The sequence below is a fragment of the Nicotiana tabacum genome, chromosome 19 (assembly GCF_000715075.1).
Source record: "Nicotiana tabacum cultivar K326 chromosome 19, ASM71507v2, whole genome shotgun sequence".
Taxonomy (NCBI): Eukaryota; Viridiplantae; Streptophyta; class Magnoliopsida; order Solanales; family Solanaceae; genus Nicotiana; species Nicotiana tabacum.
The window spans coordinates 128,982,208-128,992,780 of NC_134098.1; the positions used below are offsets into that span (position 1 = coordinate 128,982,208).

The 10,573-nt window shown below is 34.1% G+C and overlaps 2 protein-coding genes across 3 annotated transcripts; both read right to left on the reverse strand.

Annotated features, from left to right (window-relative positions):
- Positions 1 to 798: 798 nt before the first annotated feature.
- LOC107795354 (uncharacterized) lies at positions 799 to 3,299 on the reverse strand. 2 transcript variants are annotated; one of them, XR_012702961.1, is made up of 6 exons: positions 2,913 to 3,299; positions 2,530 to 2,779; positions 2,239 to 2,397; positions 2,000 to 2,146; positions 1,323 to 1,502; positions 1,098 to 1,234 (listed from the first exon to the last, which is right to left on the reverse strand). XR_012702961.1 is itself a non-coding variant. In XM_016617974.2 (5 exons), exons 1-5 carry the CDS (start codon positions 2,951 to 2,953, stop codon positions 1,374 to 1,376), a joined length of 726 nt encoding a protein of 241 aa, XP_016473460.1. In that variant the 5' UTR covers positions 2,954 to 3,299; the 3' UTR covers positions 799 to 1,373. The 2 variants fall into 2 exon arrangements, 1 of the variants encoding a protein (XP_016473460.1); XM_016617974.2 differs by having other exon boundaries at positions 799 to 1,502.
- A 1,194-nt stretch (positions 3,300 to 4,493) lies between these two features.
- Positions 4,494 to 9,225, reverse strand: LOC107795353 (cinnamoyl-CoA reductase 1). Its single transcript, XM_016617973.2, has 3 exons — positions 8,676 to 9,225; positions 7,025 to 7,374; positions 4,494 to 4,779 (listed from the first exon to the last, which is right to left on the reverse strand). The coding sequence occupies exons 1-3, from the start codon at positions 9,159 to 9,161 to the stop codon at positions 4,623 to 4,625; spliced, it is 993 nt and encodes a 330-aa protein (XP_016473459.1). The 5' UTR covers positions 9,162 to 9,225; the 3' UTR covers positions 4,494 to 4,622.
- Positions 9,226 to 10,573: the final 1,348 nt, after the last annotated feature.

Below are 10,573 nucleotides of genomic sequence, written 5' to 3' on the forward strand. Positions count from 1 at the left end.
CCTATAGGCAAAATCTAATTTTGTTGGCCAGTATTGGAAGTTTTTGTGATCTTCTTTTTCGAGGACGGACCAATAGTTTAATGGTGTTGACTGGCAGGAAAAGGTCAATTTTTACAAAGTGGTTAGGATTAATTAATGGGTTATTGAAAGATATGTCACATACGATAGGTAGAATCGTTTATGAGAAATTAATATGTTATTGAGAGAGCAAAAAGATGTTATTCAGTATGCACGAGTTTTAATATTTTTCTTCCATTTCGCCACAGAAGAAACAAAAATCATTTAATCATTTGTCATCGAAACCATTAATATAAAAGAGAAATTTTGGGACTGGAACCAACAAATCGGGCAAAGACAAGTTGAATAGCCAAATTAATTAGTTTTAACCCCTAACAATCTCAAATAAATAAATTCAGTTTTTATATATATATATATATATATATATATATATATATATATATATATATATATATATATATATATATATATTAATGGCCTAAGTAGGCTCGTATCGCACAAAATAGCCGACAAAAAATACTGTTTATTTTTCAGTGTATTTAATATGTCATACCATCTTGCATGCCTAACTTTTCGGCCTATTAATCCCACGTATATTACGAACGCTTACTTATAGTTATCTTTTAGAAGACAAGATAAGAGGTATAAATTAGCTCTTTTCTTGATGTGCTCTTTTTGGTGCAAGAGAAGGTGACAACTACTGAAAGCCAATGCCCAATTAATCATGCTAGTTCGATCGAAACAAGAAGTTTATAATCATAGCAGCAACCACTTGGGAAATTAATGAATGGATCCTTATATATAAAGATGCTCCTGCCATCATATTGTCTTTTCAACTTTCAACAATATTCGCATATACTTATGATATTGGAAACTCCACCAATTCATTCATGCTATATAGCTATCAATGGTTACATATTTACAAATGTTATGATTCAAAATTTCAAAACTTTTCTTAGTAAAAATTAAGATGCATGGTCCTCCGGACTGGGAGTAAGGGACGACAACAACAACAACAATTCAGTATAATTTCACTAGTGGGGTTTGGGAATGGTAGTGTGTACGCAGACCTTACCTTTACCCTGGGGTAGAGAAGTTGTTTCCAAATGACCCTCGGCATCCTTCCCTCCAAGAACTTCTCACCTTGCTCTTGGGGTGACTTGAACTCACAACCTCTTGGTTGGAAGTGGGGGTGCTTACCATCAGAACAACCCACCTTGTCGACCGGGTATGGGAGATTAGGGATTTCACTATGATCAAAGAAGTTCATATTTATATATTCAAAACTATATAATATTACTCACTTTTTCTTCCGCTTTTTTTTGTGTTTTTTATTTGTTTGTACAGAGTAGTAATCAAGTACTATCATCACTATTGGTAGGGCTAGCTGAGAGCACTTGCTTTTTAAGGTTATCAATTATCATAACCAATTTTGTGTTGAAACGATTCACAAAGCATTTTGGTAACCATCCTGCTGGATCCAGCTGAAATTTAATCAACAAACAAAAAAAACAAGGATTAATTTCAAGTTCTGAATTAGGAATTTGCATTTTATGAAATTAAAAAATAATTTTCGCTAACGGACAATTAAGTGGATGAAAATAATAAGAAACTGCGGTTCAAATTCTCTGAAAGACAAAAAAACTTTGTGATTTATCCCATCTGCCTAAAGCCCTAAACCTTAACACACAGAGTTCCACAGTACTCGCGTTGGCAAGAGGTACAAGTACTTGACGCAATAACAGTGACGAAACTACAAAATTAAATAAGGGTGTTCAAAACCTATTTTTTAATCAATAACAATTAATATTTTATTTTATACGTAGTATTATTTTTCGACGAAGGGTGTTCAGTTGATCACTCTAGGGCCAACATAGCTTAACCCCTGCGCAATAGTCGAGGCACATATGCAAGTTGATCTGCACATCACTATTATAAAGAAAATAATGATATTTTTTTATTGAAAATTTTAAAGAATTACCTGGACAACGTAAGTAACCATGCAAGAGTCATCGTGAAGTTTCTCAACTACCCATCCAGATTGCAACAATAGGCCTCGAATTGCATTGCTTTGCTTTGGGTGCAACCCTGCTGCTATTTCTTTAGGCAAAGAAGCTACTGCTACTACCTGCAATTTAAAAAGAAAAAAAGAAAAAATTAATTCATTCTACATAATTTTTCAAACAGAAACAAAAATAATTTAATAAATTAGAAGTATACCAGGGTTCCATCATCCATAGTTTCACGACGTTCGTAGACAATAAATTCTCTGTTTCTGAAGAGAGGCTTTGAATTGTCCCCAAATCTAAGCCGTATAATACTCAGGTTATCTTCTAGATCCTTTATGTATCTTGCTTCTACTAAATCTCTGTCCCATTGCTGTAATTTTGTCCAAAAAAACATATATTTGACGGCACTTCATTATAGTAAAAATATATATCGAAATAAACAAGACTATTATAGAAATGTTTGATTAATAGATAAAGGCCAACTTGCTAATTTTGAACTCACCCTAGCAGCATCAATGGCATTAGCCACAGTAATAAACTGTTGAGGAGATACGGATTTCAGCAACCAACGGCTACGGAAAGTGTGAAGTGAACCTGAACGGCGTTTCGATATCTCCACGCCGTTATCTAACCCAAGTATTTTCCAGCCGTCATTATTCCCACTTTTTGAATCTGAAGCTGATAACAACTCTTGGATGCAATTTTCACTTGCATAGAACACATATCTTCTCAACGAGTCCTCACTAATTGACCTACACAAACAGAAAATAATCTCGAATTTAACTCCCGTTTACAGTAACAGACAACTTTTCATAGCAAGTCCGATATGATTATCTCAAAAATAGTTTAACAAACTACTCTATATATTCAGTTAAATTAACTTACCATGATCTACTACAAGGTGTAGGACTAGAAGTATTACTCATCTTGAATAATTGTACCAAATTAAACTTATAGCCACAAATTAAAAGAATGAGAAAGTTTAAGAATGGTGTTGTTTAGTTTTGTTCCTCAAACTCAGGGAAAAGATAGATGAATTTAAGAAGAATATATATGGCTGAGAGGGGGTAGGGGAGTAGCAGTGGGGTGGGTGGTTGTTACATCAAAGTACAATCTTAGATTGTTTTGAAAGAAAAGATATGGAAGTTATATACTTTATAAATCTGTAAAATAATAAGAAGTGGGAAGAGGTGATTGATGCACATGGAATGCCAGAGAAAAACTCCATGATTAGAACAGACTACTGCTAGTCATTATCTTCACTCTTATTTCAATTCCCTCTATCGATTTTTATTTTTCTTAGCTAATATACATAAATTATATATTGATTATATACAATTATACATTTGTTATATATAAATTATGCATATCCGTCGGTTATTTTTAATTTAAGCAATTGGATGAGTGACTATTTAAATTAATTCTTCGTCTTTATTTTTCATATCTTCTCTTACTTCTTTTTCTCTCTTTTTTTTTTTCTTCTTCTAACATAAAAGAAGCTACCAAACATACCATGTGCATCATCTTCCCCACTCCCTTTAGCCCCTTTGTACCTCTTTTTCGAATAAAAGCATCTTTCTTTTTTATCTACAAAAAAAAAAAAAAAAAGAAGATGAAGAAAAAGACTAACAACTAAAGCCAGACTAATATTGCTCACAATTCATTTATTTTCTACCTAAACTTGCTTGGTTATGGGTGACAACAACATACACAAAAGGTTCCATCTTTTAACTTTGGTCCCCTCAATCACGTGCCACTTAGCTAACTCACAAAAATGTAACACAGCAAATACCCTAATAGACAAAAGTTAAATTACTTTCTTACTGAAAAAGAAATTAGAGTGTTATTTGCTTTACAATTTTTTTTTTTCTTGTATTTAAAATAATAAATATGAATCCATTCAAAGTACTAGAATAATTCTGCAGTAACAGTACCTGCTAAACCAGCCAAATCAGTTCTCTGTACTTGAAAAGTAAAACAGTTTCACTTATTACTTTTATGGTATTTTATAATTTATCTTTCGGTGATCGAAAAAAAATCAGTTTTGGAGCTATTATGCTGAATACTGATTCTCTCACAGTAACAGAGCATGGAGTTGTAAGGAATTCAAGAAAGCATCACGAATCAATCTTTTCAAAAGCAAAAGTAAACATTCGACTGTAGAGAATTGGATTTGGATACCCTATCATTTTCTTCAATGTAAAAAGAAAACTCTTTATCGTAAAATTAACTAATCGCAGTAATAATCAGCTACGGATCCTAATAGATGGAGAAAATAAAGATCATGAATTTTAACAAGTGTCCATTATATTAATCAAAACGAGAGGTAATCCATTGTTTTAATCATCACTGTGAATTAAAAACAAAAAGGGTCATGATCCATAAATCTCATTGGAAAATTAAAGCAACAATGGATGTCACCATATGTGGAGGTATAATAATTATCATCACAGGGATAATCATAAATGAATTAAAGAAGTCAATTAAATTACCCAAAAAGACAGATAGAAATAATTCATTTAATGGTTATTATGAATCCATCTAAGCAAAAAAGAGAATCATGTGAATTTCTAAAAGCAAGTGGGTTCAAGATAATTAATTCTGCTGTTGCTTGAGGAAGCCTTTGGCTTTAAGACTATCCACTGTGTCCCGAACAGCATCTTCAACTGGGGTGAAAACTAGTCCCAAATCAATCAATTTTTTAGCAGCATCTTTGCAAGACACCAAGCCTGGCTGGGTTTCGCCTGTGAACCTGTTTTCAAAATTTTATTCAGCATTATTTGAGACAAGACCAGACCTATCATAAGAAAAGGAATCTTTTTTCTTATAAAAATATGGTAAATTATGCAATCGAAACTAAGACAAGAGAGAAATTCTCAAAAGGAAAATATAAAAGCTTATTTTCTGATTCAACTTTATGTGTCTTGCCTGACTCCATCACCTAGATTTATGGTCCTTTGCAACTAGTATTCTAGCAGAGTTACTGTCAGCCTTTCAATTTGACGAAATAATATTTCAAGGAGTAAATAAAAGTATATAATAAAGGAAATCGTTGGTAAAGTGGCCACTAGTTTTGCACATGAATTTGTAGAAAAGCACATTCAATGCTCATGAAAATGCAGTCCACAGTCAATCTGGTTATAAGTCATAGCTAAATAAATGCAGTTAGGAGACATTTCAATATGAGGCACATGGTAGTTAGGAGCGAACAGATGGTTAATAGATCATTTTCATTCCCATTGGAAAATCCAGACACTCTAGCATAAACAGACAAATTGGATTGTACTGAAATAAAATTCGGACATGAGGAGTTCATAAAGCCAGTTTCTTGCTTATGAATTGCCTAATGGCCCTTATCAAATAAAGTTAAGCTGATTAAGCTTAAATTATGAAAATGTTACATAACTAAGAACATGCTGAGGCAGAACTTCAGCAACATGTCTCCATCGAAAAACTAATCAGGATAACGAGAATAGAATCTCCAAAAGGAAGTATAAGCTCAATGGGAAACATGGAAGGTGACCAGTGGGACTTGGAATGGCTATAGATGTAGCTAGCAGTTCATAGTGGGGTTTCTTTGGGTTGCCTATCAGTTTTGTAGTGGGGTTGTTAAGGCCTAGATAACATAAAGGTGGTCTTGATTCTTGACAGTTGTGACTTTTGCATGTGTGAGCAATTGGAATTCCTCTAAGCTAATACTGAAGGTGGGGGTCAATGCATCAAATGAGAGCAATATATACCTATACTCCTAAAAGTTAGGGTTCTTACTGCAAAATTTAGTTCATGCCAAAGTGGTGACAGAGCAGCTCCTGTTGCCCCCCTCCAAGTTCCAACCACCCCACTACTATAAACCATGTAGTAGTTGATTCTACACTAAATGAAAGTATTATTGCCTACAAATATTTAGTAGTCGCTCCATTATATCACTTACCAATCTTGTATGAAATGTAGGAACACAATGCTAATAGATTTTTCTACATAGTATAATAGTCTACCTCCCATTTTCATTGGACCTACTTCCTATTTTCTACAACAATTTCTATGAATATAAACTAAACTTCTTCACACTATTTCAAACTTACCCTTAACATCTTTTTCACCTTAACCTATTATTGTGGGTGATTGAAAGCTCTGCCTTTTTCACATCTCAAAATAATGTTTAAACATTTAACCTTATTCAGTAATATAACATTCAGACATGTTACTCGTAATCTATCTGAAGTTCAAATGGTGGCTGATTAAAGGGACGTAGGAAGTAGCTTGAAATGTAAAACTGAAGTAATTAGTTGAAATACGTTTTATCGATTTTGAAATAAAATAAACTAGTGTTAATTTAATTATTAATTGGAGGTGTTGGTGCACAAAAAAAGCCCGTTTAAAGGAAAAGTTCAACCTTTTCAAGCAAGCCAGAGCAAAAGTAAGTGATTTCCATTGAGCTAGAGGAAGTAGCGTGGTGATAAAAGTGATTGTCTATATGTAGTGCCGAAGAAAGTCTTGTAACTACATCTTTTAAGTAACTACCGAAGTTCTCCTCCCAAATTTTCCAGCTAGATATCAGTTCTTAAGGACTCAAACCTGTTCATTTCATACAGTTCAAATGTAAAACAATACAAAATCTCAGTTTTATCATTATCTAGTCAAAGGAAGCATAGCTGCATCTGTGCTTTTGACTTGTGCGGTAAACAAGTAACTAGTTGGCTATGTAAAATTCAGTGTGATAGAACTTAGAATTTTATTTGTTGGGACGAATATAGGACTGGATTAACAAATGTGAATTCATGGCTTTCCATCAGATTTACTCCAGGCTTTTCAAAAGTCTGAAACAGAATCCATATACTGATATACGTGCTATTTTTGCCAACAGTTGGGAGAAGCAGTCAGAGAAGATTAAACTTGAGGATGGCATATTATCTTTGAATTGAATGCGGAAAGAGACTTAAAAAGAAATTACTTACTAGAGAGGGGCAAAAGATGAACTAAAAGATATGACAACAAACCTGTGGATAGGGAATTCATGGTAAAGTTTTGAGACTCTTTCAGCAAAATCACCAAACTGGTAAATGCCATTGGTACACAGGTGTCTTCCAGAAGCATGAGGGGACTCGAATAACAAAATCTGTGCCTTCGCAACATCTTTGACGTGCACAGCCCCCAACCAATGATACTCTTGAGTGTCTGTCGATCCCTGAAGCAGCTGTTGCAAAACAGCGCAGCTTGCATTCAGTCCAGGTTGCAAGAGTTGACCAAGACATGTAGCTGGATTAATTGCTACCACATCCAATCCATTCTTCTCAGCAAATTCCCATGCAGCCTTCTCAGCAAGTGTCTTTGAAACTGGGTACCATTTCTGTCATCAAACTCGATTATGATTATTGTGTTTAAGAACTCTTCGCCATGTAATCAAATAATTAAAGTGGCATATGAGTGATAATTTTATCATATATGTTCATCACAGAATCAGGAACTGTCAAGTTTTGAATCCTTACAACTTTTCTAAAATAACAGTAATCTTAGAAGTTAAGGAAATCAAAAAGAAAGCGTTCGTATATTAGGACATGGTAAATAATTGAGTGCATTACCCTCGACAAAATTGGAGTGTACAAGAGTATAAGAGTTTAGAGTAGTGGATACGCACGCAATAATCTCATATAAGCCTAAAGCTCTGCAATAAGTAAAATAACTGAGATATATAAATTTGATACACTAATCACTTCGGCTGACCATTATACTACTAGTATGTACAAAGTTAAATGAAACACATATTAGGCAGTGTTCCTCTATTGGAATGTCAATTATTTTTGCTCAATCTTCTCTTTGTGTTATTTCATCATGCGTTCAATTATTATAGACCAACACAAATTAAAACCAAATGGCATCGTTTATTATTAATAGAACTAATTCCAATTTTTACAATACCAAATTGAAAACAATGTTGTTTATAGTAAAAAATTTATACATGTAAATAATACTTATACCTCGTAAAACTAAATTGGAAAACAAATACTAGTAGTAGAGAACACATAATAGTAAGCTGCATAATTTTTCTTTTTAAGACACTAAACTGCATAGTTGCACGTAAAACTCCTGCATATTTTAATGTTTTTGAGCACTACAGGTTAATTGGATATCCAAATTAAATATGGTGCAATAACGATCTTAGTGAGAGTGATGCAGATTTGGGAGCATAGTCAATCATATACGAGAATAAATTTAACCATGAAACCTTGTTAATTTACCATGATTAATTGAAAAAGCATGTAATATTACATACTATTAATTAACGATGTTTGAAAAATACTCTAAAACTTAGGTGAAAGACACGTGTTAATTAAGTTTATTTTTTTAAAGATTAAGAGGTGAGTGGACATCTTAATACTAAGATGTGTATTAAGATTACAATGTCTAAATAAGAATACACATCTCAATATTAAGGTATATATTAATATCTAAATTTAAAACTGTTTGTTTTCTCAACATCTAAATGCATAATCTTTATATAAAAATTAATAAATAGAAAATTCAAAGGAAGGAGTAATTACTTTGCAATTGTATTAATATTCAATTTACTCAAACATTTGAGTGAAATTAAGAAAATAAATAAATAAACATATCACGTGACATGCACGTGTATAGGTAAAAGAATGACACCTGGCGAGACTTGCAATAGTCAAGATCAGTCCATGACGACTCATCGAAGACCTTATTCTCCGGCCAACCAGGATTAGGCACCATCGCGGAGATGGAGGAAGTGAGCACCACGCGCCGAACATTAAACCTCTTCGCCGCCGTGAGCACGTTGATGGTACCCTGTACGGCCGGCTCCACTAGCTCCTTCTGCGGGTCCACGGGGTCCTCCAGCGTACACGGCGACGCGACATGGAAAACTCCACCGCCGGCGCATCCCTCAATTGCTCTGGCAACTGCATCGGCGTCAAGTATATTAACTTCGTGCACCAATAGGCGGATACCGGCGTTATACGCGCCGGTGAGAGAGTAGAGGTGAGAAGGATCGGAACCAGGGAAGATGGCGGCGTGGATGGTGGTGTAGCCACGCTCCAAGAGCGTCTGAACCACCCATGAGCCGATGAATCCGTTGGCTCCGGTGACGCAAACTGGTGGTTTTTCGTTTGCCATTACTGGAATTGTGTAAAAATCAAGTGATAGTGATGTACTTAAATTAGCAGATAAAACTTTTGGTGAATATATATATATATATATATATATATATATATATAATATGAATGTGTTAGTGTAAGAGTTGAAATTGGATTAAAAGACAACGAAAGTTTATCCTTTAATCCCATTATTATGATTTTATCCATTAGAGTCGTGATTTTTCATGACACATTGGGTCCGAAATTGTAGTTGCAGTTTCCGATCAAGAATGAAGTTCCTTACATGCTATCCCGTTTCAAATAGAATGAAGCGTTCTATATGGGATCAATTTTTTGGTTATAATTTAGATATTCATTTATTCACTATATTTTTAATTAAAAATACATATTTAAAAATAGATAAATACAATTAGTTTGATCTCAAACTATAGAAAGTGTTATTCCTTTTTCGGATTAGATAATTTTGTCATAACCTTAACATCTTTTCGATTTTTAAAGGGCAACCATATCTTTTTGCCAATTACAATGTCGGGATAACATGTCACCAAAACGTTATGACAAAATTGTCTATTGTACTTTTTCAATTTCCTATGACTTACTCGGATGATTTTTTTTTTTTTTGTTAACAAAAGTCTACCATTGGTGGATGATGGGGTTTAGGCGTGACTCCGAACCTGTATATTATCAAAAAGAACTAGTACACGAAGGTGGATATAGGCTATAGCATCTAGAACAAGATGAAGAGTGATATTAATCACTCTTATGTACAAATGCCTGAAGCGAGAAAGATAAGTTTGGGAGATATTCTCCATAATAGAGGAGTTAGTGGGACCTTTACAACAGTATGCTCGACACAGAGTCAATATCACTATAGTCATGATTATCTATTATTAGCATCATTAATAACAAAATGAGTCTTCCTTGGTTTTATTCTGAAATTCGGGATGCCCTCTCGATCAAGCCTTAAAATTGACTTCACTTGTTCTGGCAAAGAAGAAACGTCATCAATAATAATGTAATTTCTTAGGCTTTTCCCGTAATTAGCTAACTGGTCAACAACCATATTGCCTTCTCTGCGAATATGAACAAAAATAAAATTACCACTCCTAGAGAGATGGACAATATGATCAATGATGTGCTGGATATGCCAATGGGCCTTCATTTAGTAATTAATCAGGTTGATAATCAGTTGAGAGTCAGATTCCACAATCACCCTAGATAGGCCTTTACTAATACACAATTGTATTCCATGGAGCAAAGCTTTAGCCTCCTCCATGTTGTTACTTTCCTGGACGTAGTACTCAGCATAGGCCAAAATAAAATATCCCAGGTTATCTCTAATGATACCCCCTCCTCTAGAGCTACCCGGATTTCCTTTGCAACAACCATCAATATTCAGCTTTAGCCAACCATCATTAGGTTTCTTCCGGC